The sequence below is a fragment of the Scleropages formosus genome, chromosome 4 (assembly GCF_900964775.1).
Source record: "Scleropages formosus chromosome 4, fSclFor1.1, whole genome shotgun sequence".
NCBI classification, from domain to species: Eukaryota; Metazoa; Chordata; class Actinopteri; order Osteoglossiformes; family Osteoglossidae; genus Scleropages; species Scleropages formosus.
Window position 1 is genome coordinate 30007797 of NC_041809.1, and position 25769 is coordinate 30033565.

At 39.2% G+C, this 25769-nt stretch overlaps 1 protein-coding gene across 2 annotated transcripts in view; it reads right to left on the reverse strand.

Annotated features, from left to right (window-relative positions):
• Positions 1-4435: 4435 nt before the first annotated feature.
• LOC108934457 (neurite extension and migration factor-like) overlaps positions 4436-25769 on the reverse strand; it is an 83825-nt gene continuing 62491 nt past the window's right edge. The window contains exons 2-5 of one of the 2 annotated variants that reach the window (XR_003797633.1): positions 19405-19529; positions 10972-15103; positions 9635-10436; positions 4436-5258 (exon numbers count right to left, since the gene is read on the reverse strand). Coding sequence is in view for 1 of the 2 variants with exons in the window: in XM_018752318.2 (XP_018607834.2) it covers positions 10358-10436; positions 10972-15103; positions 19405-19480 (4287 nt within the window). In the remaining variant the exon portion in view is untranslated. Of the gene's footprint in view, positions 5259-9504; positions 10437-10971; positions 15104-19404; positions 19530-25769 lie in introns of those variants that run through there. The other variant, XM_018752318.2, reaches the window with a different exon arrangement.

Sequence of the window (25769 nt, forward strand, 5' to 3'; positions counted from 1 at the left end):
TGAAATAAAGTACTACGTACAGGAATCACAGTCATAACTGCATTTGTTTATTAATTGTAACACAGAAGAGGAATCATATTTGTTCATATTGTATCAGATTCTTATTTTTATGTTCTCAGTTAATAAACAATTTTGTTATTTATTTGGCTGTTCTGTTACGGGAGGCTGCAGTGGCACAATGGGTTGGACCGGGCCCTGCTCTCCGGTGGGTCTGGGGTTCGAGTCACACCTGGGGTGCCCTGTGAGGGACTGGCGTCCCATCCTGGGTGTGTCCCCTCCAGCCTTACACCCCGAGTTGCCAGGTTAGGCTGCGGTTCCTGGTGACCCTGTATGGGACAAGCAGTTCAGAAATGTGTGTGCTCTGTTATTCTTCCCACACTCTGAGGAAGACCAAAATACATTCATGTCAGTCTTACTTTTGTGTTTAGAATTAATAAACAAATATAGTTACTGCTTTGAGAACTGGCCATAAAGCATACCCTAAACTATATGTCTATCCATATGGTTCCATAAATATTTTATTCTAAGAAATTGTTGTATTGTGAAGAAGCAAAGAGTAGAAATCATCATCCCCCCAACATGGCATTGTCCAGAACAACCAAACATCTCCAGTTTGGTCTTGTGTGTCCAAAGGATATTATTCAAGAAAAAAAAAATTGATTTGCTCAGATGTACCTTTGCAGAGAGAAACTGTACTGCTGTGTTCTATCTGGAGAGAAGGAGCTTTCTGCTGAATACCCTCCTGTGAAGGCCATACTTATTCAGGTCCTTTTCTGATGGCACCATCATGAACTTTACCATTTAACATGTTAACTGGAGATGTAGCTCTTGGTTTCTTTGCAGTTTCTCTGATCATTATGGTCTGGCCTTGAGGCGACTTTGCTGCGATGTCCACTCCTGGAAACAATGGCCATTGTCTTAAATATTCTCAATTTGTAAATATCCCTTATTACTGTAGAATAATGGATCTCAAATTGTTGGTAAATGACTTTATAACCCTTCCCAGATCAATGAGCAGCAAAAACACTTCTGTGGTCATTGCTGAGTTAATTTTTTCTTTCACATGCTGTTAAAACAAACTTGAATGTTCCCAACCACCAGCATGCCAAAAGTTCTGCTTTTATAGAGGTGGTCACACATCCTGATGATCAACTAATCAAGTACATTGAATTATCAGAACCTAGCTTCTAATTACCTTCTTAATTTAAACATAAGCAGTAAGGGTGCACTTAATTTACCCACCATATGGTTTCTGCATTCAGTCTTACTTTTTGTTGAATGAATGAGGAAATAATAGTGAAATCTATTATGTGTTATCTGAGGCTAGATTTGTCTAATTAGGGAAGTTGGCGAGGACCAGGCAATTGTTATTTATGCCCAATTATGTAAAACCGTTGAATTGAAAGAGGATGTACTTTCTTTTTGCATGACGGCAGCTGTCAGCTGAGAACATTGGTAACAAGGTATGAAGAAATGTTAAAAACAAAGAACAAAGGAAAAAAGAAAAATTGAGCCTTGTGTCTTACCTGCCCTCTTGTGGTTGTTCGAAAAGGGGATTCAACTTTCGACCGCGTTATAAGCAATTCCGCATTATATCGAGTCACATTGTATCAGGGCTATAGGGTATTTTAAAAGAAAAAAAGAAGACTTCTGGTAATGATCTCTGGCACTGAACATCCTGGATGGGATGCCGGTTTATTACAGGCCAGGCATATACAGGTTAAAAATCATAAATCTACTAAATTATACTAATATCATCAATTCACATAACATGAACATTAAAGCTCTTTTGGGTCTTTACATTTAATTTTTATGGGGTTTGGAGGTACAGTGTTTTTATTCTTTTCAAATGTCTTACATTAAAGTGCCTTCATTTATCAGCTGGTGTTTGTAATTGCTGCAGTAAAATTACCCAGCTGTATAAATGGGCAAATTGTAGCTTATCTTTGTAAGTCGCTTTGGAGAAAAGCTTCCGCTAAATGAATAAATGTAAATAAATAAAAAAAAAATATAACAGTTCAGGAAATGATAATGGGTAAAATGTAATAAGTCAAATTATTGTTTGTCATGCTCCTTCAGGAAACATCAAGCACTTCAGTTTACTTGTCACTGTACCTGTTCCTGACATTTCTCACTTTCTACACACATTGGCTCACATGTCATGTTTCGCTGCTAAGCCAAGGGTATTTTCTCAAATTCAAGTCCTAAGTTCGAGCTGGAGCACTTCACTGTTCTCTGATCTGAGTACATGATTCACAGCCGCTGCCGGAGCAAGGAAGGCTGTAAATAGCACCGGCTAATGGCAAGGTAAGGTCAGCAGTGCAGTCTGTGTGAGAAATAACAAAAATAAAAAAAGGTTTTTTTTTTTTTTTAAATAAAGAATTTTCTTGTAATGAATTTATTTTTCATGCTGCGTAATATTCTCCATTAGCCTCTCTGGTGCAATTGCTTCTAAAATAGAACAGAATATAATAAACTTGTACCTGAACTTATTAACACAACTTGGACCAGAAGTCATTTGAAAACTCATATTATTCATAAGTCCAACCTCTGTGTCACAACTGATAAAAGCTTAATAACACAGCTTAATCACAATTTCTTCTGGGTTACGTTATGTTAAAAACACTTGGTAAAACTAATACAATTTTTAAAAATGCAATTTTTGGTTTTTTTATTCTGTAACAGCAATTCATCTAATGCAAGGATTCAGTGTTCCTCAGTACTACAAACAGGGAGCATGAGGCAAGGAACATTGTGGATAGGATGCCAGTCTGTGATGGGACTTTTACTTTATTTTTGTCTTTTCTTAACTTGAAGCAACATCTACTCGGCACCCACTGAAACTGCTTGTCCCGAGCGGGCTTGCGGGGAACCAGAGCCTAACCCGGCAACACAGGGCACATGGCTGGAGGGGACACACCCAAGACGGAACGCCAGTCCATCGCAAGGCACCCTAAACAGGGCTCGAACCCCAGACCCACCGGAGAGAAGGCACAGCCCAAACCCGCTGCGCCGCTGTGCCACCACACCCCCCACTACGTCGCACTAGGAAAGGAGTTTTAATATTCACACCAGATTGGGACAGCTATAAAAGGCATTTTATCGTAAGGAATAGAGGATAAACTACACAGAGTTTGTATTTTTGTGGCCAGTTGTTACTTGGAAGTAAAATACCCAACAGAAAAGGAGTGTGGGGGCGCCTCAATTCACGTGACTTCCAAAGCGATTACAACTCATGTCTGCCATTCACTAACGATGGTGATCAATAACGAGATTATTAATATTAAACAAGTCTTTGGTAAGAATCTGTCAACAATTGAAACATTCACCATAGCTCTATTAAGGATTTTTACATAATCTAAAGTACAAATAAAGGGAGGTACATCTGCATTATTAAGCTCTAATTGATTGGATGTGACCCGGGGGTGCGGTGGCGCAGTGGGTTGGACCACGGTCCTGCTTTCCAGTGGGTCTGGGGTTCAAGTCCCGCTTGGGGTGCCTTGTGATGGACTGGCGTCCCGTCCTGGGTGTGTCCCCTCCCCCTCCGGCTTTACGCCCTGTGTTACCGGGTAGGCTCCGGTTCCCTGTGACCCCGTATGGGACAAGCGGTTCTGAAAATGTGTGTGTGTGTGTGTGTGTGTGTGTGTGTGATTGGATGTGTAGATATAGGAAGAACATTAGACATATTTATGCAATGAACTGGTAAACACTCGGGGTTGACTAGGAGGTTGCGGAGATTACTAATTTATTTTCAGTCATTTCAAAATTCAGCTTTCAGTTTTTATGTTTGAAATTATTAAAATGGTTAAATAGAAATCTTTTTTTTTTTTACAGTTTATTTTAGATGAGTTTGTACAGAACCTTACCCATGAATAAACTGAAGGAAATTTGTATTGTGCAGCTTTATATATAGGTTTTTTTTATGTAGCTTTTGTTGATTGTACGTTATTGGTAAAAGTGACTTTAGTTATTTCTATTTCTTTGCCGGGTTAGGCTCCGATTTGCCGCAATCCCGCTCCCGACAAGCGGTTTCAAACAGTGTGTGTGTGTGTGTGTGTGTATTTAAAGTGAGAGGCCAGTGTATTTACCTGCGAGGATTCATGACTGCGGAACATAAACAAAAGGCATTAGTTTCATCATATTTCATTTGGTTTTGTGGTATAGCTATAAATCAAATTAATATACATACACATCCTGGAAAAGGTGTTGAAAATAAAGTTATTATTACAAAAAAACTTGGCTTTTGGCAAACAGACTACCAACTTTCTTTGGAAAAATATCATTTTAACATTTATACAAAGAAGTACCACTTTTTCAAAGCAGCAATCAAAAGCTCATTTTTATTTTTATATTTATTCCATAAACATTATTACAAAACTCAGCAAGTTACCAATATTACATTGTCACCATACAGGCTTGATCACAAATATTTAAAACTTTTGCAACAGTTACAACAAAAACAAAATACTAGAATAATTTACATGAAAATCTATAAAACAGCAAAGAGTTCACAAATTTGTGTTATTCATTTTTCTTTTTTTGAACTTGCTTGTTTTTACACCATAGCACTACACTCTCACAACAAGATTGGTCTGATTACAAAAACTCCCAACAAAGTTATCCGTTTTTTCAGATTTTTTTTCCATCCTAACCTTTTTCGTCATTTGTATTTTGGTTTTTAAAACCAGAAACTTGACATTATACATCCTTTTCACTGCCTACAAAGGCACAAAAAAGGGTACCCACACACACAAAATACTTCACAGCACTTTCTAAGAAAAATATACAATTACAAAATATGTTACAAATTGGCACACTGAAAAATATACAAGATTTCATAGGATGTCGAGAGTTCATTAAGCATCCCCTCTGGTAACAACTCTAGACAATATTTATAAAGCTCAATATTCTTTCAACGGAAAAGGCAAAAATTGATTCCAATAAATGTCAAAAACATACCGTAAGTACATCAAACATAACATAATAGTATATTGTACATTCGTAAATAGGGCACAGAGATGGGTTGGGTGTTTTTTTTTTTTTTTCTTTTCCTTTCTGCTGTCCTTCGACAAAGAGTTTCTGTGAGTGTTTGCTTTGCTAGCACCATTCAGAAGCAGCAGCTCGACAGCGGTACACAAGCGGAGAGAAGAGTACATTCAGTCGACAACAGGCAGGAACTAGAGACGGCGGTCCACGGAGAGCTGGGAGACACCTGTGCATCGCTCCACTGGTGCAGTCCCACCGGCAGGCCTGGTGAGCTGAAGCACACAGGATGAGGAGGTGGGCAAACGAGGAACAACTTAATACGTATTTCACTTGTCATTTACCGCGCTCATGATTTTACTGAAGAGTCAAAGAAGTTGTAAACATCACATTAAAGTCAGTAACAATTATACTATATATAATATCTCATAAATTTACTAATCAAATGCAATACTTGCATTGGCATATTTTTGGTTGTTAGTTCACGCTCCATTGATAGGGAGGGACGCGACAACCTACACCCTCCGTACCGCATCCCTCTTTTTACTCCTGTGCTTTGAAGAATACAAATTTGGTTTAACACACACACACACACACACACACACACACACACACACACATTTTCAGAACCGCTTGTCCCTTACAGGGTCACGGGGAACCGGAGCCTACCCGGAAACACAGGGCGTAAGGCCGGAGGGGACACACCCAGGACAGGACGCCAGTCTGTCGCAAGGCACCCCAAGCGGGACTCGAACCCCAGACCCACCGAAGAGCAGAACCGTGGTCCAACCCACTGCGCCACTGCACTCCCCCTTGGTTTAACACATTTAGGAAATTATCATGAGTCTTCAGCTGTTGCACTTAGTTTAACATTGTTTGAATAATGCCATGTGTCGAAAGCTTGCCAAACTATAATTAAAGAGACGTGCTAAAACAAAAACCAGCACACAAAAGGGTATGCAAAACCATTGTCTTTCAGGCCGTAATTAAGCTATAGGAAAGCTGACTTATTTTCTCTTTTTTGATACAGTACTTATGCTTTACTCCAGTATCTCAGCCTAATTTCTTTCTGAAAAACCCCCTCATAAGATACCAAACAAGGTGTTCCCATTATTTCTAACGGGACAAAAGATTTTCTGTTTCCAGGCTCACAAAAGTGGTGTCAAAATGACCCAAAACATACATGATATTTAAAAACATTATTCTGGACTTTAGAGGGACTCTGTGATCAGTATAAGACTGAAGTGATAAGTATGAGACTGGAGTTTTGCACCGTCGATATTTCTTCATCAAAGTACACTGCAAATAATGTGAGTTTGACTCTGCTGTCCCTAGATAAATACAATGATTTAGCTAATTATACAGCTGGATATTCTTGAGCGATTCAGGGTACTTTTGGGTGTCTTGTTGAAGGGTACTACAGCAGAAGCAAGATTCAAAGTGAGAACTTTCAGATTTTAAAGGAACATCCCCGATCAGTATGTCACCTGCTGCAGCCAACACTTTACTCTGTAAGTAGGCATGCAGGTATTACAGCACTTTACATGGTAATTTACAGTTATCATCACGACCTTGCATCTCAGTAAGCTCAATCTTCTACAAATTCAGATTTTACACTTAAATTATGCAGAGTTCTCTTCCTTTTCGGGTTTTCAATTTTAGCCATTTTTTTCTTCGTTTTTTTCCCCATTTCTTTGGAGGCATGAAAAGCATAAACACAAATAAAACATCCTCAGCCTGGGCACACAGTTATTTGTATGTTCATCCACTGGTACTAGTTACCAATCTGATCAAGTAGCTCAGTCAGTTCATGTGGACTGACCCTGGATTTAGTACACTACAGGTGAAAAAGCCCAGACAACCATGTATTGAGCTCTTATTGGGGTGAATGGTATAAAATTCTTTAAGTTTGGATAAATGAATGTCCACATATCGAGCTTTTGTAAATTGGGGTATGTGTGTATTAATGAAATTTCACTACACTACTCCATCCACGAAAATAAAAACAACAAATTAAAGCTATTTAATATACTGCAGGTAGCTCATTAAATACAGGTGGTCCCTGACTTACGATGGGAGTACGTTCCACGAAACCCATAGTAAATTGAAAATATCGCAAGTCGAAAATACATTTAATACACCTAACCTACCGAACATCATAGCCTAGCATACATGCGATGGCCATTACAGGCTTTCCGCCTTCATCTTGGCCAATTATATTGAGTTTTTCCTCAAGAGTAATTGTCCTCCTCTTCTTCTTCCCACTGGTAGCAGGAAACAGAGATGGGCATTTCTGTGACACTATGGATGCACAAAACACAACGTAGACACAGGGGGGTATCTGTATAGCGACCGCGTGGCAGACTAGGAGATGTGGATCGCTGCCGCTGCCCAGCATTGTGAGAGAGTATGACACCGCATATCGCTAGCCTGGGGAAAAAAAATCAAAATTCAAAATTCGAAGTACGGTTTCTACTGAACGTCTATGGCCAGCTCACCATCGTAAAGTCGAAAAATTGTAAGTCGAAACATCGTAAGTCGAGGAGTATCTGTATTCAAACAAAAGAAGGTAGTACGTCTGTTTCCAAGAACTTGCATTAGACAATGAACAGTTCGTTCCAGCAAAAGCCTGTTAGGACCACAGTTTTTACAGTGTTGCTGCCACTTGTAAATCCTACTTTGGAGGAGGCTCAAATAGAATCAAAACAAGACTAAGGCCAGTGAGGTAAAATACTTATGTCACTGGCATTAAAACACCTGCATGCTCCAGTACACCTTGCTTAATCATAACACCTCCAGGCAGTAGTAAGTCCATGAAAGTCAAGGCTTAGAAACACTAAAAACGAAAGGGCCAGTCTGACTTTGATTTAAACGTACAATTGTTTACATGTCAGCTACTTCTCCTAAATGACTTTAGGGACCAACCAGGGTTCAGCAATAAAAAAAAAAAAACACAATTATAACACATACACAAACAGAATAGAGAAGTTTCAGAATTACTTCTGTTTTCTTAAGCAATTAAATGTAACCCTCCACCTTCTCTGTAGCCAAATTTAAATCCTGCAGAGCAAAATTTATCAGTTTTGTTCAGAGGGCAAAAAATAGAAATCCAATAATGTACAATTTTTAGACATCCATAAATAATACCTAATAAATTAAAAATTAAAAGTAGTGATATGGACTTTTTTAATGTTATGCTGAGAAATACCATTATGAAAATCATTTGTAGAATTATTTAGTCTTCAACTGCTTGCATTCATGCTATTTTGTGCGTTGCTAACTACAAAAAGACACCTCTAAATAATATGCCAATCCAAAATTTACATAATTGTTTAATGCAATTTAATCACAGCAATTTAGAAGTCAATTCTTGTTTGTATAATATTAATGGCATAATTGTTTTAAGATGCAACTTCAGCTTCCAGATTCATCCTTTACCTTTACAAAGCACTTTGGCTATTGGGAAAACAGTATGCCCTATCTGTATCTGTTAATATTAACATATATAGTACAAATTTAAAATAAGTGACCCCAACCACCTCTCATCCTCTTCACCATTATAATAAGTGAGACTGATTTTTCACTAACAGTGAATTAGAAAAAGAAAATAACAAAACATATTGTTAATGATAAAAAACATATTCTCAATCCCGGTCCATCCGTATTAATAGTGGAAGCAGTATACCGAAAAATATTTTTTGTCACTTATAGCAACATGCAACTGAATTTGCAAAGGAAATATTCAAAATGTCGTAATACTCACAAATCCCTAGTATTCGCAGTACATTTTACTAAGACAAAACTTTGGTGCACTGCTATACAGGGTGAAAAATTTCAGGAGCATTCACTAAAATACCTTAGGAAGGAAAAACCGTATTCAGTGGCTGTGTCACTTGTCAAACTCAAGGTCTGACTATAGGAAGCTCGAGAAGGGTGGGGGGCAGATGTACCTCAAACAAAAAGATTTCTGACATGCGTTTCTAAAAGTGAAATCTCATTTGAATGCAGGGGAACGTTTGCTCCAAATATGCTTAAAATGTTTGAAAATGCAAGCGTCTACTGTATAATGCTACTCATACTTTTTTTTTTTTTTTTGTGGCTTACCACATTTTCTCATTATTTTCAAGAGTATAAAATGCACAGCTGTAATTCAATATGTGCCTCCATATTTTCGTGTTTCTCGCCACATTGGTTTGTTTATTCCAGGCTGTTCTATGAAGGGTCATAGTGATTCTTACAAAGGCTTTGTAGATTGTCCGTGTGTTGTACCATAATATTTAATAAAATGCAGCGTGCTTACACATCAAATAATCTTTCACCACAGTAAACCCGAATTTCTACTGCAAAATATCGCAATCTAAAACAATGAAAAAACTCAATGGCTTTAAATGAAAGGTTTATCTAAACAACGTAATAATAAAAAATTTTATTGGCTGGCAGATATTAAATTTAATTATGCAGCTTCTGATGAGAAAAAGAAATCTACACAAAGAAAAAAATAATGATTACCATTTAAGTCTGGTAACCTTCACAGAAGTTTAGATAACGGCTGTCAATTATCTTGTCAAAAACAACTCACAAGTGTCAGGTTACCTTGGAAATGCATCCATATAGCTTCGGGAAAGGCATGAAAATGTACAGAAACACTTACCTGTTTTCTTTTACACATGAGGTTTTGTGTCTGGTCGTGCCCAGTAAAACCTCTGCTTTCATCGGGCTGTCTCTTTGCCTTGCTGTAAGTCTCACAATAGTGGGTGACACTGACGTTGAGGTAAATTGAATTTGGCAACCAAAGTTTTTTTTTAAAAAAAAAAAAAAAAAAAAAAGGAATAAAATTAAGAATAAAACAAAAACAGTCTTTCCATTTTGGTACGATGAGTGGCGGTGTACCACTGTCAGCTGCGGGTGCTTTTCAATGGAGAGGGTCCAAAAATGTAACTTCTCTGGAATGTCAACTTTCCGGCAGTCGCAAAACAAAACGGCAAATACTCAGAGATATATAAAAATGTCTGTGCAGTTATACTTGTTCATAAGTTTGGCACATGAATTCAGTTATGAATATTGTTTTCCTTTCAAATAGTGCATATGTTTCTGTACAATGACATTTAACAAAAAAAAAAAAAAAAAAAAAATAGAGAAATAAGAACATTTAAAGAACTGAATAAGGGCTGTTTTTCGGTTAAGGCCCCACAAAGCAATCATGAAAAGAGGCAAACAACAAATAAGACCATTCCAAGAAAAACAAATAGAAAATAATCATATTTTGTAAATGCATAAAGATCCCTCTGTCTGCAAGGAAATGTCCAAAAAGAAGACAATTTTTCACACTTCTGGTGATTTACAGTCTACATGGTAAAGAGGGTGATATACATCTTTACAGGAAGTTGTAGTTTTCCCTCATGACACAAGTCAGGCTGTAAAAGGCTGACTGCACTATGGAGGGCATCCATGTTCTGCATAAAAAAAGACAGGGATGCTTATGTTTTTTTTTGTTGAAGTAACTGTGTAGACCAATACAAGTAGACAGTAAGAGAATAACATTATTGGGGTAGGGCAGCAAGTTCACAGGAAAAAAAAAAAGGAAAACAATAACACAAAAAAGACTCTAAAAAGATTTTCAAGGCTTTTTTTTTCTTACAAAAATAAATGGAAAAAAAAAAAGAACTAGGTAAAAACAAAAACTGAAGCAGCAACAGAGCAAGGAAAAAAAAGAAAAAAGAAAAAAACTGCAGCCATGGTAGTTTCAAATACCAGTCAAGCTGGACACAATCACTCAATAGGTAGTTTGCAAGTATAAGTTTCTCATGCAAGTTAATAATGTCTTCTTCGGGGAGAAAAAGAAGGTTGGGTAGTCAGGGGTAATGTCTTTGCCATGCATGTCTTGCATTGAGTTAACAGGAGGGAAAGTAAGGGGACATAGGACTGAGCAAGTAGCAGGAGGAGAAAGTGAGGAGAGATGCAACTGCAGCCACAGTTACAAAATATTACCTCAGCTTTTCAAAAGAGGCCATCAATGCTAAGTCTTTGCCTGGGTCCCGCTCTGCTCGCTTCCCCTTATTGTTTTCGTCCCGTGGGAATTTCGTACTGCTTTTGTGTCGGTACATCTTTTTGTGGGCCGGCCCATTAGTTCCAGGGAGGCCTAGGTTGGATTTGTCAAACATGTTACAGTCTAGCGCAAGCGAAGGGAAGAAGGAGTGTGAGGAGGCAAACTTGGCTTGGCTTTTACATCCCTTGCCTGTGGCCTTCCTGCCTCTTGCAGGCCCAGGGGATGTGGCAGAGGCTCCTTTCTTCTTGGATTCGGGTGCTGTTCCCGCCAGGATTTTGAGTGTCTTCAACTTGAGGCTGTTGGCCTCAGGTGTCTGGCAGACTCCGGATGCTGGACCCCACAACGGCTCAATAGAAGCCATCATGAAACGCTGGACATCAGCCATCCCTGAGGCTATGTTGGATAAGATGTTGGAGGGCTCCTCAAACTCCCGCTGGTCATCATATAGAGGATTGCTGCCTTCAGACCACTCAGTGTTAGGCAGTTTCAGGGAAGGCCAGTCCCCTCCCATTACACCCCCAGCAACACCGTCCACCACAGAGTGTCCGGGAGGAATCAAGTTTCTCAGTTTCGTCATTGTCTTGGAACCCCCTGCCTGGCCTTTACTTGCCTTCCCATCTAGCAGGGTTTTTACTTTCTTGGAGGACCGCGAATTCTGCCGGGGGGTCTTGCTCTTTTCATTCTTGGCAGCTTTGGGCGTCTTCGTTTTCTTCGTACCTTTCTGCTCTGCTAAGGAGCACTGACTTGCATTCTGCTTGCTGGTGATTTTTTTTTTACTTTTCGATCCTTTCGTGCCACTGTCAGTTTGGCTCAGGTTCTCATTTAAATGGTCCACACAGGCAGTTTTGTCAACCATACCCACACTATCATCATCATTGAAAGTGTGGAACTGGAACTGGTGACTGCTCACCATGAATGGTCTGCCTTGGTGCTCCGGCTGCTGCATGACATTACAGGTCCATTTCATATCTGGTGTGCTGCCCACAGCACCTTCTCCAGCGTTCTGAAAGTCCTTCGCTTTTCCACCTCCCTTCATCTCTAGCCCCATCACCTGAGGAGACAAACTAGGGGTGTCCGGAGGTGACATCTCAGATAGAGACGAATGCCGGAATTTATCGGGAGTGAAGTTGGAGATGTCCAGCAGATCCGTGGACTCTCTTAGGGGGGTAATTTCATCAACACTTTGCTGTATCACCAGTTTTGGACTGCAGTGGGCCAAGAAGTTATCGTTCATATCCTCCTCACTCTCCTTTTCACAGGACTTTAGGCTTAGGCAGCTGTAATTACTGGAAGTAACTGAGAGAGAACCCACTGAGTCAAAACTGATGAGTCTGCCATTGTCTGTGTTTAGCGTGCCTCTCTGAAACTGTAAATGTCCCTCTCCACCCGAGACCTGGCATGCCTGGTAGTCGGCGTCAGCCTGCAGGGGCTGCTCAGGCAAATAATTCTTTTCGTACAGCAGCCTGTTATCGTCTAGGTTCACCTGACTGTATCCCGAAATGGACATGTTGTCAGCAATTGGCACAGGTATTGGACCTGGAAAGCCGTTAGGTATGATTGAGGAATCCGGAATATCGGGTGCAAATGGTGCCTGGTTGGGGCCAGGTTGTGGGTGCCACAAATCAGGAAAATTAGGCTCAATCTGGCAGTTTTGCGGCGACTGCTGGAGCTCAGACTCAGAGGGAGGGCTGAGCACGCAGCTCTGGGCCAGCTGTAAAGACGTGAACTGCTTCTCTTCCTGGGAAACAGCGAGTGGGTATCTGGGATGCTGTTGGGGGAAATACGAAATTCCAGTGCTATTTGATGAATCTGAGACATCTAACAATGTCTGCAGATAGCCCCCGGGGACGACCGGTACACTCGAAGCAACGGTCACAGATGGCGTGTTTTTGTCTGGAGAGCACGACGTTGATACGAAAGTAGATTTTCCGGTGGCATCGGCTTTATAGTTTTCAGACAAATGCGGGCTACTTGCAGCCACCTCAATCACGGTATCTTTAATACTCCCAAATTGGTCGGGATTATCGGACACAGGGCAAAGCCCTGTCAGGTCTGTCATGCTTTTGCTCGTCTCTTGCAGCTCTTTCAATTTTTTGCTCCTCAGTCTGGCTTCACTCTTAAATTTTCTTATTCTCACAAATTTATTTCCAATTCTCTTATCTTCCCTTTCTTGTGATCTGCTTTTTACTGTGCCAGCATGCGTGACGTCACTTTGGTCTAATCTGTTGCTGCTGTTGGAGGCTGCTATTGTTAATTGGATGCCTGCAAGGCCTGTGTCGCTTTCTGTGCTGCCTTCTTGCTTGTGATCAGAAGAAGAGGAGCCCTGCTTGTTTGGTGTTTGTTCCACAGTTTGAATTCTTTGAATCCTGAGTCTGTTTGCAATCCTGTATTTCCGTTTGGGGGGACTAGAGCTAAAGGAGCGTCTACACCCATTTATACAAAATTTGTGTTTATCACTTCCAGCCAGCCTACACTGCTCCTGCCTCTCTTGTCTTCTCTTCTGCCAGTAGTATTTCAAAGGGGCCAGTTTCTCATATTTGTGCAGCAAGTTCTCATTTAAGCTTACGGTTGTGTCTGTTGGGTCAATCTTTCCCAGCTTCACTGACATGTGCTTTTCTCCTTTAAATCTGTTGATGATGATGTATTTGATGATAACTGGCGGCTCCTTTCGCGAAGATTTTCGTCTTTTCTTTGGACACCAGTCATCGTCCTCCTCCTTCTTGGGGCCAACAGATAGTTTCTCGCGTTTCTCAGCATTTCTCTCACTCTCAAGAGAATCAACATCATACAGGTAGTCTTCGCTGTACCTGACTTTTCTCTTGGCCCTCAACCCATAGTTGAGCTGACTAGAAGAGTGAGAATTATCCCGGGACGAAAGGCGACGACTACCTTTGGCCTCTCGGAGAGTGTCATAAGAAGATCCAGTACAAGAGCTGTCATCGCTGTACTCACCAGAGTCTTCTGTGGAGTTGTTGGAGTCAAACAAGTAATTACTTTCTGGACTGACATCTGGAGTCCCATCAGCAAGACTGATATCTCTGTCACCCTTGTCATCAGTATCTAAGATGTTAATTTCATCTCCCTTGAGCTGCAGCCCATCTACATTCTTTTTGACAGTGGTGCTCTCTTTCTTAGTGCAGTTGACAAGGATACTTGGAAAAAAGTTGAACTGGGTATCCTCCTGGAGGGAATTTGTCTTGTCCCGCACGTTGTCCTGAAACGACTCGTAACGGATCTTCAGGGAACACACATCACTGCTTAGGGTGGAATCATCATCGTCATCAAACATGTAATTGTCAACATCCTCCTCGGAAAAGAGGTTAACCGAAAGCTCATTTTTGGAGCACAGGTCCAGCAGCTCCATCTTGCTTTCACTAATGAAAGACTCAAAGCAGCCCCAGTCCTGGCTGGAGTTTGGCAGAAGGGCTTCCTCACCATTGCATTTGTCCAAAAGCAGTCCCTCATAAATGCTTTTGGATGTTGGGTCCTCGGTGTCACTGTCCGATTTTTCAGCCTCCCTCTTCTCTGTTACTCTGACTTTGTGCACAGGGTAGCTTAGGAGCTGGTCTGAAAGCAGCTGGTCTCCATAGCGGCAGCTATTGCTGGTGCTCATGCATTGCATTCCCATATCAGAGATGGAACAGGAATCATATTCGCCTCTCATGTCACCCATTTTCATGCTGATCCCTGGCTCCAGGTCAGCAACATCCTTGGTCTCAATAAAGCAGCCCAGGCACGTGCGGCTTGGCTGCATCAGACAGTCCCCCGTCAGGGTGGAGATGCCCCCAGGCTCCATGATTGTGAAGGCGTTTTTGTCGCAGTCCTCAGGCAGTGACCATGGACTCACTCCCTTGGCCACGCAGGAGGTAAGAGAGATGGCATGAGTGGAGGTCTCGTGGGTGATGGCATGCTCTTGGGCTTCAGTCAGGCTCAGTGTGGACGATGGGATCAGTGTGGATTTCTGGCACTCGTGGCTTCCTTTTTGTGTGTTTGCTGCAGCAGCAGAGGAAAGGAGGGGAGCGCCAGCATCTGCAGCAACATACGGCTTCAGATTACCTCCCTGTTCATGTGGTCCTGTGAAGTGGAACGTAAACACAAAATCAGAGATGGAGTGTAACTGCAGTTCTTTCAATTTTATTTTTTCTTCTCAACCCGTATTGTGTGACATTATTTGTATGTAACATCATAGGTTTTTGCTTTTGTGAAATATAAGTAATAAATAATGTATAAAATACTTATGGCCCAAATAATTTTGTCAGATTTTCCCCATACTGTCTTGTATGATGAAACATTCCCCCTTGGGGATTGCATCTTTTTAATTTTGTCAGCAGAAGATGACTTTTAATTAAGAAGCTATAACAGATGGTTTACAGAGAAGTATTAGATTTATATTCTCGCTTAATTAGTCGAACACAACCAGTGAAAGTATATATAGTTTAAGTGGGGGAAAAAAAACAAAAAACTCAGGTCTTGACTCAGGTGTTACCCAAAATTAGTAAAGTCATTACTTGATGTTGGCTTTGACCTCAGGAGTTATCCGTACTGACTAGGAAGACCAATAAAATGTGTAGTGTAAATAAAAAGCCAACATAAAGCCACCAGGGGGGGTTATAATTTCAGATTTTTTTGTATTTCATTGTTTTACTGGAAATAAATAAATAAATAAATAAACAAATTTATTGAAAAATATTTTTTTTTGTCATTCTGCAATGGAAAAAGAGGGATGTATAAATGAAGGTTGTGACAGTAGTTTTACTTTTGAAAATATGTTTAACTTGAACTGAAATTGCATATATTATTTTAGTTTTGCATTAAATTATATACTAGCTGAATTGTGGGGAAAAAAAATATCCTTGTTTTAACTATCCATGTTATATGTCTCATAGCTGATCACAAATTCAGTACCGGAACCACATATATGAAACTTGTCCAGAAACTTGTACAGTGATTAAAAATATTGACTTCCAGCCCGAAGGTTTAAGTCCCACTTCTGCTACTACTACATTGAGCAAGGTGCTTACTAGCCAAATAAAGGGGTGAAATACCCCAAGGTGGAATAGATGCATCAGTTATACATTGAAGGAATTTTACACACACACACACACACACACACACACACACACACAGACACACACACACACACTATTTATTGTCTTGTCTTTGTGCAAACTATTGTCTTGTCAATTCAAAACATATACCTTGGTACAAACACCTTTATGTTACACCCCTAGACAACACACACATACACACACATTTTCAGAACCGCTTGTCCCATACGGGGTCACGGGGAACCGGAGCCTACCCGGTAACACGGGGCGTAAGGGGACACACCCAGGATGGGACGCCAGTCTGCCACAAGGCACCCCAAGCGGGACTCGAACCCCAGACCCACTGAAGAGCAGGACCCGGTCCAATGGGGTCATAACACTGGCTCTTAACACTGTAGTAACAGCCTCAGCCATACATATATCTTATATCTTTAATTAGTTTTTAAAAAGTCATGATGAAAATAACAGATATGCACTTCACTCCATGACATAAATGAAAATATATGTCAGATGTACACATTATCACTGCATAATTATGTTTATTAGGAAGATTTATAACATATACCTACTACATTACCAACATACTGTAATATAAAGAGTATGCATAAGTTCAATACTATATAATAATACATAGATATTAACCACTGCAGTAGTGTTGAATGAACAACTGACAAACAAACAAAATAAAGAAGGAAATAAGTTGATTCTTAAATAGATTAGACATATTTTTATCGATGCGCAGTTTTTTCTTTGGGCACCAGAAAAACAGCAGAAAATTTAATAATAAAAAAAAAAAAAACCACTGCTAGAAAAATGAGCTAAAGAAGGATTTTACTTGGGGTTCTGTTCCACCAGCAGGCAAAATTACAAGAAATAAAAATATATTATAAAGTATCCATTTAAATTTGGCATGTGACTAAATTCTGCTTGTCCCTAATGAGTCCCCAGAGAGAGATGTTTTGTTTGTTCCTCCTACAAATACATTTCTGATCGTTTTTTTTTGAAGAACTCCTTAAATATTTAAAAAAAAACAGACATAAAATGATAAGGATATTTTGAATTAACTCACTGCCTTTTTCATGGTAATTTCAAACTCCATTCATTATCTATCCAGAAGTTTCTCAAGGGAAATATTCTGGGAAAAACATTTTTCATAAAGAAAAACACCGTAAAAAAAATCTAAAAATGTTGTTATTGTACTATGATATATTTTCATACTTTCATACACTTTAACATACTATCTATTCATTTTGTATAGTAGGAAAAAAAAAAACTGAAAAAATGTTTATTCAAACATAAACTGAGGAAAGACCAAGTTGGACCTAGCAATGTATGTTCTTTGAATTACTGGAAAACACACAATTAATTTGGCGTTTCAAAGATGCTGAAAGTATTCCACTCACATGCTGTCCATCCAAAAAAAGCTTTTATACCAGAGACGTGGCAGAAAGGAACTTTTTTACTTAAAAAACTGACTAATTGTGTGAAGGCTGCTTTTATAAAGGAAAAAGAAATGCCCAATTATTGTTTCATATGAATGCTGCAATTTGAAACATAAATGGATCCTAACCAGCATAAAGGAAAAAAAAACAGCAAAGAAAAATTGCAAATGGGCTGATTTGCAGACCTATGAAAATAATTAGCCTATTTTGTCATACTCAAATACAGAATCTCACCTCAGCATACGCTTTTGTCACTTTTGATGCACAATTGGGCAGGATAGGACTTTCATCTACATACAACCACCTTTTCATAAAGATAAGATAGTCATTTAGACACTTCATTTTCTTCACAATGGGGACAATCTGTATATTTTGGGGGAAAAGCAATAGTTATTATTTCAGATACCTCCATTACACAAATCAACTTGTAATTTACTGTTTTTACTATTTGAAAAAAGTGTGTTATCAAATTCTGTCAAAATTAGATGTCATAAGATTTATAAGTATGCGCGATTTACCTTTACTCAACCTATATGAGTTGAAAGAAACCAATTTGTTTCTGTCTGAACATGTTATGTTTGATTAAATTTGACTTCAGCTCATGACCCAGTGATCTCTGGGTTTGGGCAGTTTTCCATAACTGGCAGTTACATTATCTTTTGGAGGAACCAATTAGTATCACATCCAATAAATGCGATTAATCCAATAGCATCTTTTGCAGTAATGATCAGCCATACTGAATTCCTTGAATTTGCCTTTAAAATGATATTTGCAAAGTTATACCCTGAAAAATTGGCTTATTTCACCAACAGATGTTTATTTATGTAGGATAAACTGGTTTATTGGAGCCAGGGACAGACAGAACTGACATTTCACCAGTATTTTCTGTGTATACCTCAGAAATGCCACTTCCATAATATTCACAAACACACACACACACAAACACACAATGTCTACAATGGCTTGTCCCGAGCAGGGTCGTGGCAAGCCAGGGCCTAGCCCAGCAGCGTAGGGCATGGGGCTGGGGGGAAAGGGGGGGATGCACCCCGGATGGAACGCCAGTCCACTGCAGGGCACTCCAAGCAGGGCTCGAATCCCAGACCCACCAGAGAGCAGGACCCAACCAAGCCTGCTGCTCCGCCGTACCCCACCCCCCCCCAATATTCAATTTGTGACAAATTCTTTAAAAAACCAAATTACTTATACTTAATAACTAATATAAGAACAGTGAGGAAAAATTGCAGTGTTCATATAGTTACAGACCTATTCACACAGACTTAAGGCCATAACTCCTGCCAAAGGAGCCTCTACTAAATATTGACTTGAACAGGGGCCGAATTCTTGGGAAATCAAATATTTTTTGCTTAATAATTTTAATACATTTAGATCAATCGGTAGAAATGTGCTTCTTTCATTTTTATTGTAAAACAATAAAACATGAAAAAGTCCAAAGGAGTGAACACTTTTAAGAGGCACAGTGTGTGGGTATCTCATATATATAAAACATCCATTTTTTTTCTAGGAAAACATTCTGTTTTGTTTGCTTATTTTACATTGAGCGAACATACTTCCAACTTTTACAAGCAATGCTTCAAATGTTACACTAACCAATTATTGAAACGATTCATTTGCAGGACAGCTAATAATAATACTAATGCTTAAGGCTGAAATACTACTTAAAATTATCCACCAAATTATTATTTTAGTTTTAAATTGAAATTACAATAGTATTTCTGGTAAAAGTTTGTTTTTTTGAATATTCACGAGATTCAGAGAATCCTGCGCAATAAATGAAAGGGGTTGAATGTGGTGCAAAAAGTAGCAACAATTTAAACTTATATTTACAGAAGAAAACTTGGATATTGGTCCTTTCTGAGTCCCTTACCGCTCTCATCCACCTCATTGATCTGTGTTGGGTTTTGAGTCGGCACAGCGAGGTTTGTTTCTTGTAGGACATCCATCAATTTGGCAGGGTCCTATTCCTCTGAAGCATCATCACTGTGGTCCAATCTACGGAGTCAAACAGAAGGACAAGAAGTCTAAATAAAAGAGCTGGCTGACTGAGTAAGGAAGACCTAGAATGCCTCATTCACACATTAAAATTTATTCACAGTTTCACTGCAGGTAGCGTCGTACAGCCGGTGCATAAAGTATAGAAACTGCCGTCAGCAACATCATTTTGGTTTCGTTATTTTCTTTAAGAATATTGTTAATATAAATGTGCGGCAAAATTCATTTTAAAGCTCTATTCAGGAAATGCAAGAAAAGAATATATATATATATATATATATATAAAAAAGCATCACTACAGAATAAATATTACACTCCTTAAAGGGGCAGATGAATGAATAAATTAAGACCCTTTGAATGATACCATAATTTCATTCACAAGGTCATGTGTAAGGTTTAATTTATGTTTGGGGAACAGAAAGGTGGCCATTCAGGTAACTTTCATAACTACGAACAGCAACAGACCTCCGATTCGAAAGTTTCATCATTCTAATTAAAGTTATGAAGGGTGGCAGGCAGCTACTCCTGTCAAGTCCCCTCTACAACTGATAGCCATGTTTGTGATGGGTTTATTTAGCTAAACAAGGCAATGTCAGGCCAATTACCAGTGCAGGGATAAAGAGTTTTTATTTAATCTTTGATTCTGGTGGATGCTACAGTACTTATACAGTACTCAAACAGTACAGATTGTAGAGTTTAAAAAAGCCTTGACTTCAAATGTGTTTTTGTTCATACATATTTGTGCATTCAGAACAATAAAATTTACACTTATCTCAGCGAGGCATGTAACCGACAAGAATATTTTGAGAAAAAGGGGAAAAAAGGCACTTTTTTTATTTTAAAACATAAATATGTGTACATGCTTATGTCGGAAAGATGAGCCAGTTGATAGGGAGTCCAACCACTCAGCAGGACCAGATGTTCACAGTAACTGGTTAAAGATAGAACCATCATTTTCTGTCATCATATTACATCTGTATCTGTATTTTTATTAGTCTCCAATCCAGATGCCATGCATTTCGCATGACAGTGATGATTAATCAGAAATTTTATGTAGAGTTAAATGTTTTTATGCATAAATCTGTCAAAACAGATAATAAAAGCAGAACATTCATAAAGACTGTTACACAAGTTCTTTAAAATTTATTTTGCATATGTTTTTTGTGACATACATTCTCTGAAATTGAATATGGAAAAAGGCAACAAAAAACACCATTGCTTAGACTGATAGCAATGTGATGACTTTACTTTTTCATTTCTATTTTCTGAAAGTATAAAGTTCCAAGACTCTAAAATGGCAAGAAATACTGAAATATTGTGTTAAAGAAAATGATCTTTGAAAATACGGTTTAAAGAAATAAGGAAAACATCAGAAATTCTATGAAAATAATTAATGTTTGAGTATTGTCTATTATACACTAATACGTTTCTCCCACCTTACAAAGGTTATGCATTCCTGAAAAACCCATTGTAAGGCGAATTCAAAGACATACTCAGACTCAAAGATATAACAAGTTTATATAATTAGTTTCAACGGCAAAACATTTTATGAGCCCACATTGTGTGAATACGTTGCTCTACTGCTTACACTGAAAGGTTAAAAACCAAACACTGTATTCAAGTCTTTCGCCGCATAAACCCATGGGATCTGCTGCAGTAAAGTTGTGCTTACACAAAATTAATAAGACTTATAATACTAAACACACACACACACACACACACATACACACACACACACACACACACTGTCTGAAACCACTCGTCCTGAGTGGGGTCGTGGCGAACCAGAGCCTAACCCAGCAACACAGGGTGCAAGGCTGGAGGGGGAGGGGACACACCCAGGACGGGAGAAACCAAGTATAAATACAAAAAATAAATAGACATATAAATGCTCCCACTCCACCCCACACCTCATGTGTTCATGTGGGTTTCCTCCCACGTGTTTCACATCAACCGGTGACTCCAAATTTGCCATGGGGTGTACATACATATGCATATGCATATGTATGTATCATGTTGTTCTGCTATATAAAATTGGTGAATAACTGTACAGAGTTTACTGCAGTCTATATTTGTACCTTGGAGTAAGGTGTCAGCTAGTTAATTAATTATTGTAAGTTACTTTGGAGAAAAGTGTCTGCTAAATTAATAAATGCAAAAATAAATTTCTCGTTCTGCTCAGCTCTCCAGAGGTGCCAGAAATCTAAATTTAGTCCTTTTAAATGTGAAAATATGCCTTGCAAGACAAAGTAGGGGCATTAAATGAAATTCCTCGTAAAGTCGAATCTTGTAACTGAAATGGTCTTATCTCAGGGTAGGTGTCATGTTTGACACAAGCGGGCTAGAGACAGGTAGGGAGTGGACCCAGTTGTGGGTTGGTTTTAGGACTGGATGTAAACGAAGTTGGGGACAGGCGAAGGTCTTGCAAGGCACGAACGTCACAATACAGGCAATCCGAAGGTCGGTAGTCTGGGAGAACGGGCAAGAGTCAGAAACCAGGAACACGGGAACAAGCAAGGCAAAGACGCTGATACTGCAAAACCACAAAGGCGTTCGCGAGAATTCGCGTCATGGTATGGACTCAGAGCTCCTTATATCCCAGTGGTTCAATTAACCGCAGGTGCTTCGCTCGTTCCCAGGGGCGTGACAGTAGGACAGCATATTATGCTTTTCTACAAATAATCTTGGATAACTCTGTCCAAATATACATGTAGCTATATAAGACAGAAGTCACTGGGAGGTGTTACATATAATTGATTGATGATAGCTGTTTCATTCTGTTCAGGGAGAAGGCAACCAACATACGACTGTCGTGGTATGTGTCAAATGAACCCTTGCATAAGAAGGTGGACAAGCATTACTATTAGTATTTCTGTTACAGATGATGATCAAGACATGTACGGCACATGCTCTCTAGAAATCAAAAGGGAATATGGAACTTATGAAAGTATCAAAGAATGGTTTTATTTTGTAACCAGTGTCTCATGTCTGCAGAAACATACACAGCAAATCTGAGTTACAGCTGTAAAAATTATGATAGGTACAGGAAGTCACTCTTTGTGTATATTTCACTTGGACATTGGAGCACGACTCTTGTAGCACCATAGAAACAAATGCACTTGGATAAGATGTGCAACCAGGCAGAATCTCCATGTGTAGGGAAGCCTTGCACAATGAAGGCCCATCCACTGAAGGGTTATGGCAATGCAAGTTTCAGCGTTCAGTGTGCCTGAGAGGCAGCAGATCATTTCCCCTTTCTCAAGCCTACTGTTCCCTTCACACTGCAGTTGGGCAGTCATGAAAAATGGACAGACTGTCTAAAGGTAGACTGGTTGATAACACAGGTTGGCGAATTTGTCTGGTCACCCAACAAATGGATCAATTTTTAATTTGTTATTTCCAAGGACACTTATTTTGTTTACCAGCTGAAGTACTCACAGACTTCATAAATAAAAACATTGAAAAAAACCTTGTGGAAAAGAATAACTCCTTATTTAGTAATAAAACTTAGGAGGACTTAGTAACAAACTTGCTAACCAACCTTCCTTTTCCAGGAAAGATTGTTTGAGAAGAACCCACAAAGCTACAAGGACAGGTGTTAAGCAAAGTGCACAACAAAATAAAATATGTAGAATAAAACATTTGACCTTTGAACAAATATTGTGCTATCAAGAAAACAAATGGTCCAAACCGTCTTTGCAGCAAAAATATGACCATGGTTTACAATCTCACACCTTTCCAGTTTGGGGGCCGGACTGCAGGTCAAAACAGTGAAGGGAAAGCCGTTCATCATTTTAAAAGCCCAGCATAGACAGTAAATTGAGGGACATCAACTGAAGCCTCCTACCTTCTGACAACATTTGATGAATTAGCAATAAAGCTTTTGTTACAGACTAAGACCTTCACACTGCAGCCAGCAGGCCTGAAGTAGATGAAGCCCAAGCAACCTTAGAACCACGTTTTTCTCCTGATTCCCCGATACAGGTTCTCATTTTCCATTCTTTCATACTGTACCTTATTGGGATTTGAATGTATCTGACATCCTTGCTAATTTGTTGACATTTATCTGTTATATTGTGCTATATCTCACACCCATGTACTCTAAAGTGCACTCTTGCAGTCTCTTTACAAGAAAGAAACTTCATATTATTTCAGAATTATTTTTGCTTATCATACGATTAAGTACAGGTGGCCCTTCACTTATGACTTTATCGTCAAAAATCCCTTACATTGTATGCAACCAAGGGGGGCGCAGTGGCACAGTGGGTTGGACCAGGTCCTGCTCTCCAGTGGGTCTGGGGTTTGAGTCCCGCTTGGGGTGCCTTGCGACAGACTGGCGTCCCCTCCTGGGTGTGTCCCCTCTCCCTCCAGCCTTACGCCCTGTGTTGCCAGGTTAGGCTCTGGCTCACCGTGACCCCGACTGGGACAAGCGGTTCTGAAAATGTGTGTGTGTGTATGCAACCATAAAGATACATAAACAATTAACATGCATGAACGCTACACTGAACAATAGGGCTTTGTTATATTTTTTCACTAGTTTCACACACTATTCATGTTAAAGTAACAATAACACAGAAGAATAATATAAGCACAGGACAGCAACCATAAAATGAAATACAGAACAGCTAATTATGAATACTGTAGTTAATACTGCACAATATTCATTTATAAAAAATAAATCATCACTTTTCATTGTTAGTCATTTAAAAAAAATAGCTTGAAGGGAATCACAAATTGTGATTTTGTTTTGCAAACAAAACCCAATCACTGCTATACACCCAAAGACTGACAGAGACCAAAACAAGACAAATATGGGTGTTTTGCAGCAGAACGACCAGCTGATGCTATTGTAAAGTTGATGGAAGGGTTGTTATTAGACAATACCACCAAATGTCAGGATCCTAAAACATTATAAGGTTAATGAGATGGCTGCCATAAATCCAGCTGATTGTAAGTTACATAAGTCGTAACCCGAGAACCAGCTGGAATCAAATCGATGTATGTGTTACAGGAGCTCTCTTCTCTCTCTAGCTCCTTCAAATTCATTTAAAATGTCAATTCAGCTTCTACCTATTGTTAACAACCGCTGGTCCTGAGCATTGGGCTGAAGGAGTGGCGGGACACACCCAGGATGGGATGCCAGTCCATCAAAAGACACCGAGCAGGAATCGAACTCAATTCAACTTTGCATCACATAAATAGCTATGCCATGAAAATAATAAATGAGTAAAATTTTAAAAAGTAAAAAAAAAAAAAAATCTCAAACACACTCAAGCAGTAAAAGTTTTCAAACTTTGCCGTTTTTTTTTTTTGTTTTTTTTTTTTTTTAAACGTCGGGTCTCGTCCACTCTCTTTTAATAGTGTTTAAATGGAAACACCAAGGATTTCTTTTACCACAATGAGTGTAGGCTTCACCTCACCAGCAGAAGTCTGGGAGATGGGTCTGTTTGCCCTAAGCCTTGTAATATGTAAGCACTGTAGTTGGCCCTAGCAGTAAAAATAAAAAGCTATTAAAATGAAAAAATGTAACAAATAAGATTTAAAAAATGGGCATGATCAAATTCCTTTACGAAAAGTTTTTTTTCATATTATTTAAAAATAGACAAAGAACTTTAAAAATCTCAAAACAGCCAAAGTTACTGGTTAAAAAAACAATGCATGTCCCCCCCCCCCCATCTTGAGAATTGCACTTTCTTGGTGAAATGCACTTTAGTTTAGTACGATTTAAGCGTCGCTTCGGAAACAAGCACTTGCTAAATGAATAAAGGTAAATGTAACATTTTCCTGAACTGTATTCAAAACGAAGTGCATAAGATAATGGACTGTATCAAACCTTTGCATCTGCCACACTTCTGTCATCTTTACTGGTTTAAGTAAATATGTCTTTTAATATCAACGTCTGCAACGTCAGCCTCCAAAAGTGCCTATACTGAATTAATTTACAGGTGCAATGATGAAGGTTGACCCCAGACCGGAAAACACAATTATGATGTGATGATAATAAAAAGTACACTGGCAAAAACAATGCTGCATAGATCTCCTGCCAGCAGTAAGTAAATCAGTGTTTCACTCTAGGTGACTGGGCAAGAGGAGTCACTTTGGGTTATCACAGCACGCGCTGACCAATAAACATCCCATATGAGCGTTGCGGCAGAGAATAACATCTGTTGCCTTTCTGCGAGGATGAATGATCTGAAGGAACCAGGTTGTGCTCACTGTTCAAGACTGGTCCTGCTTTCT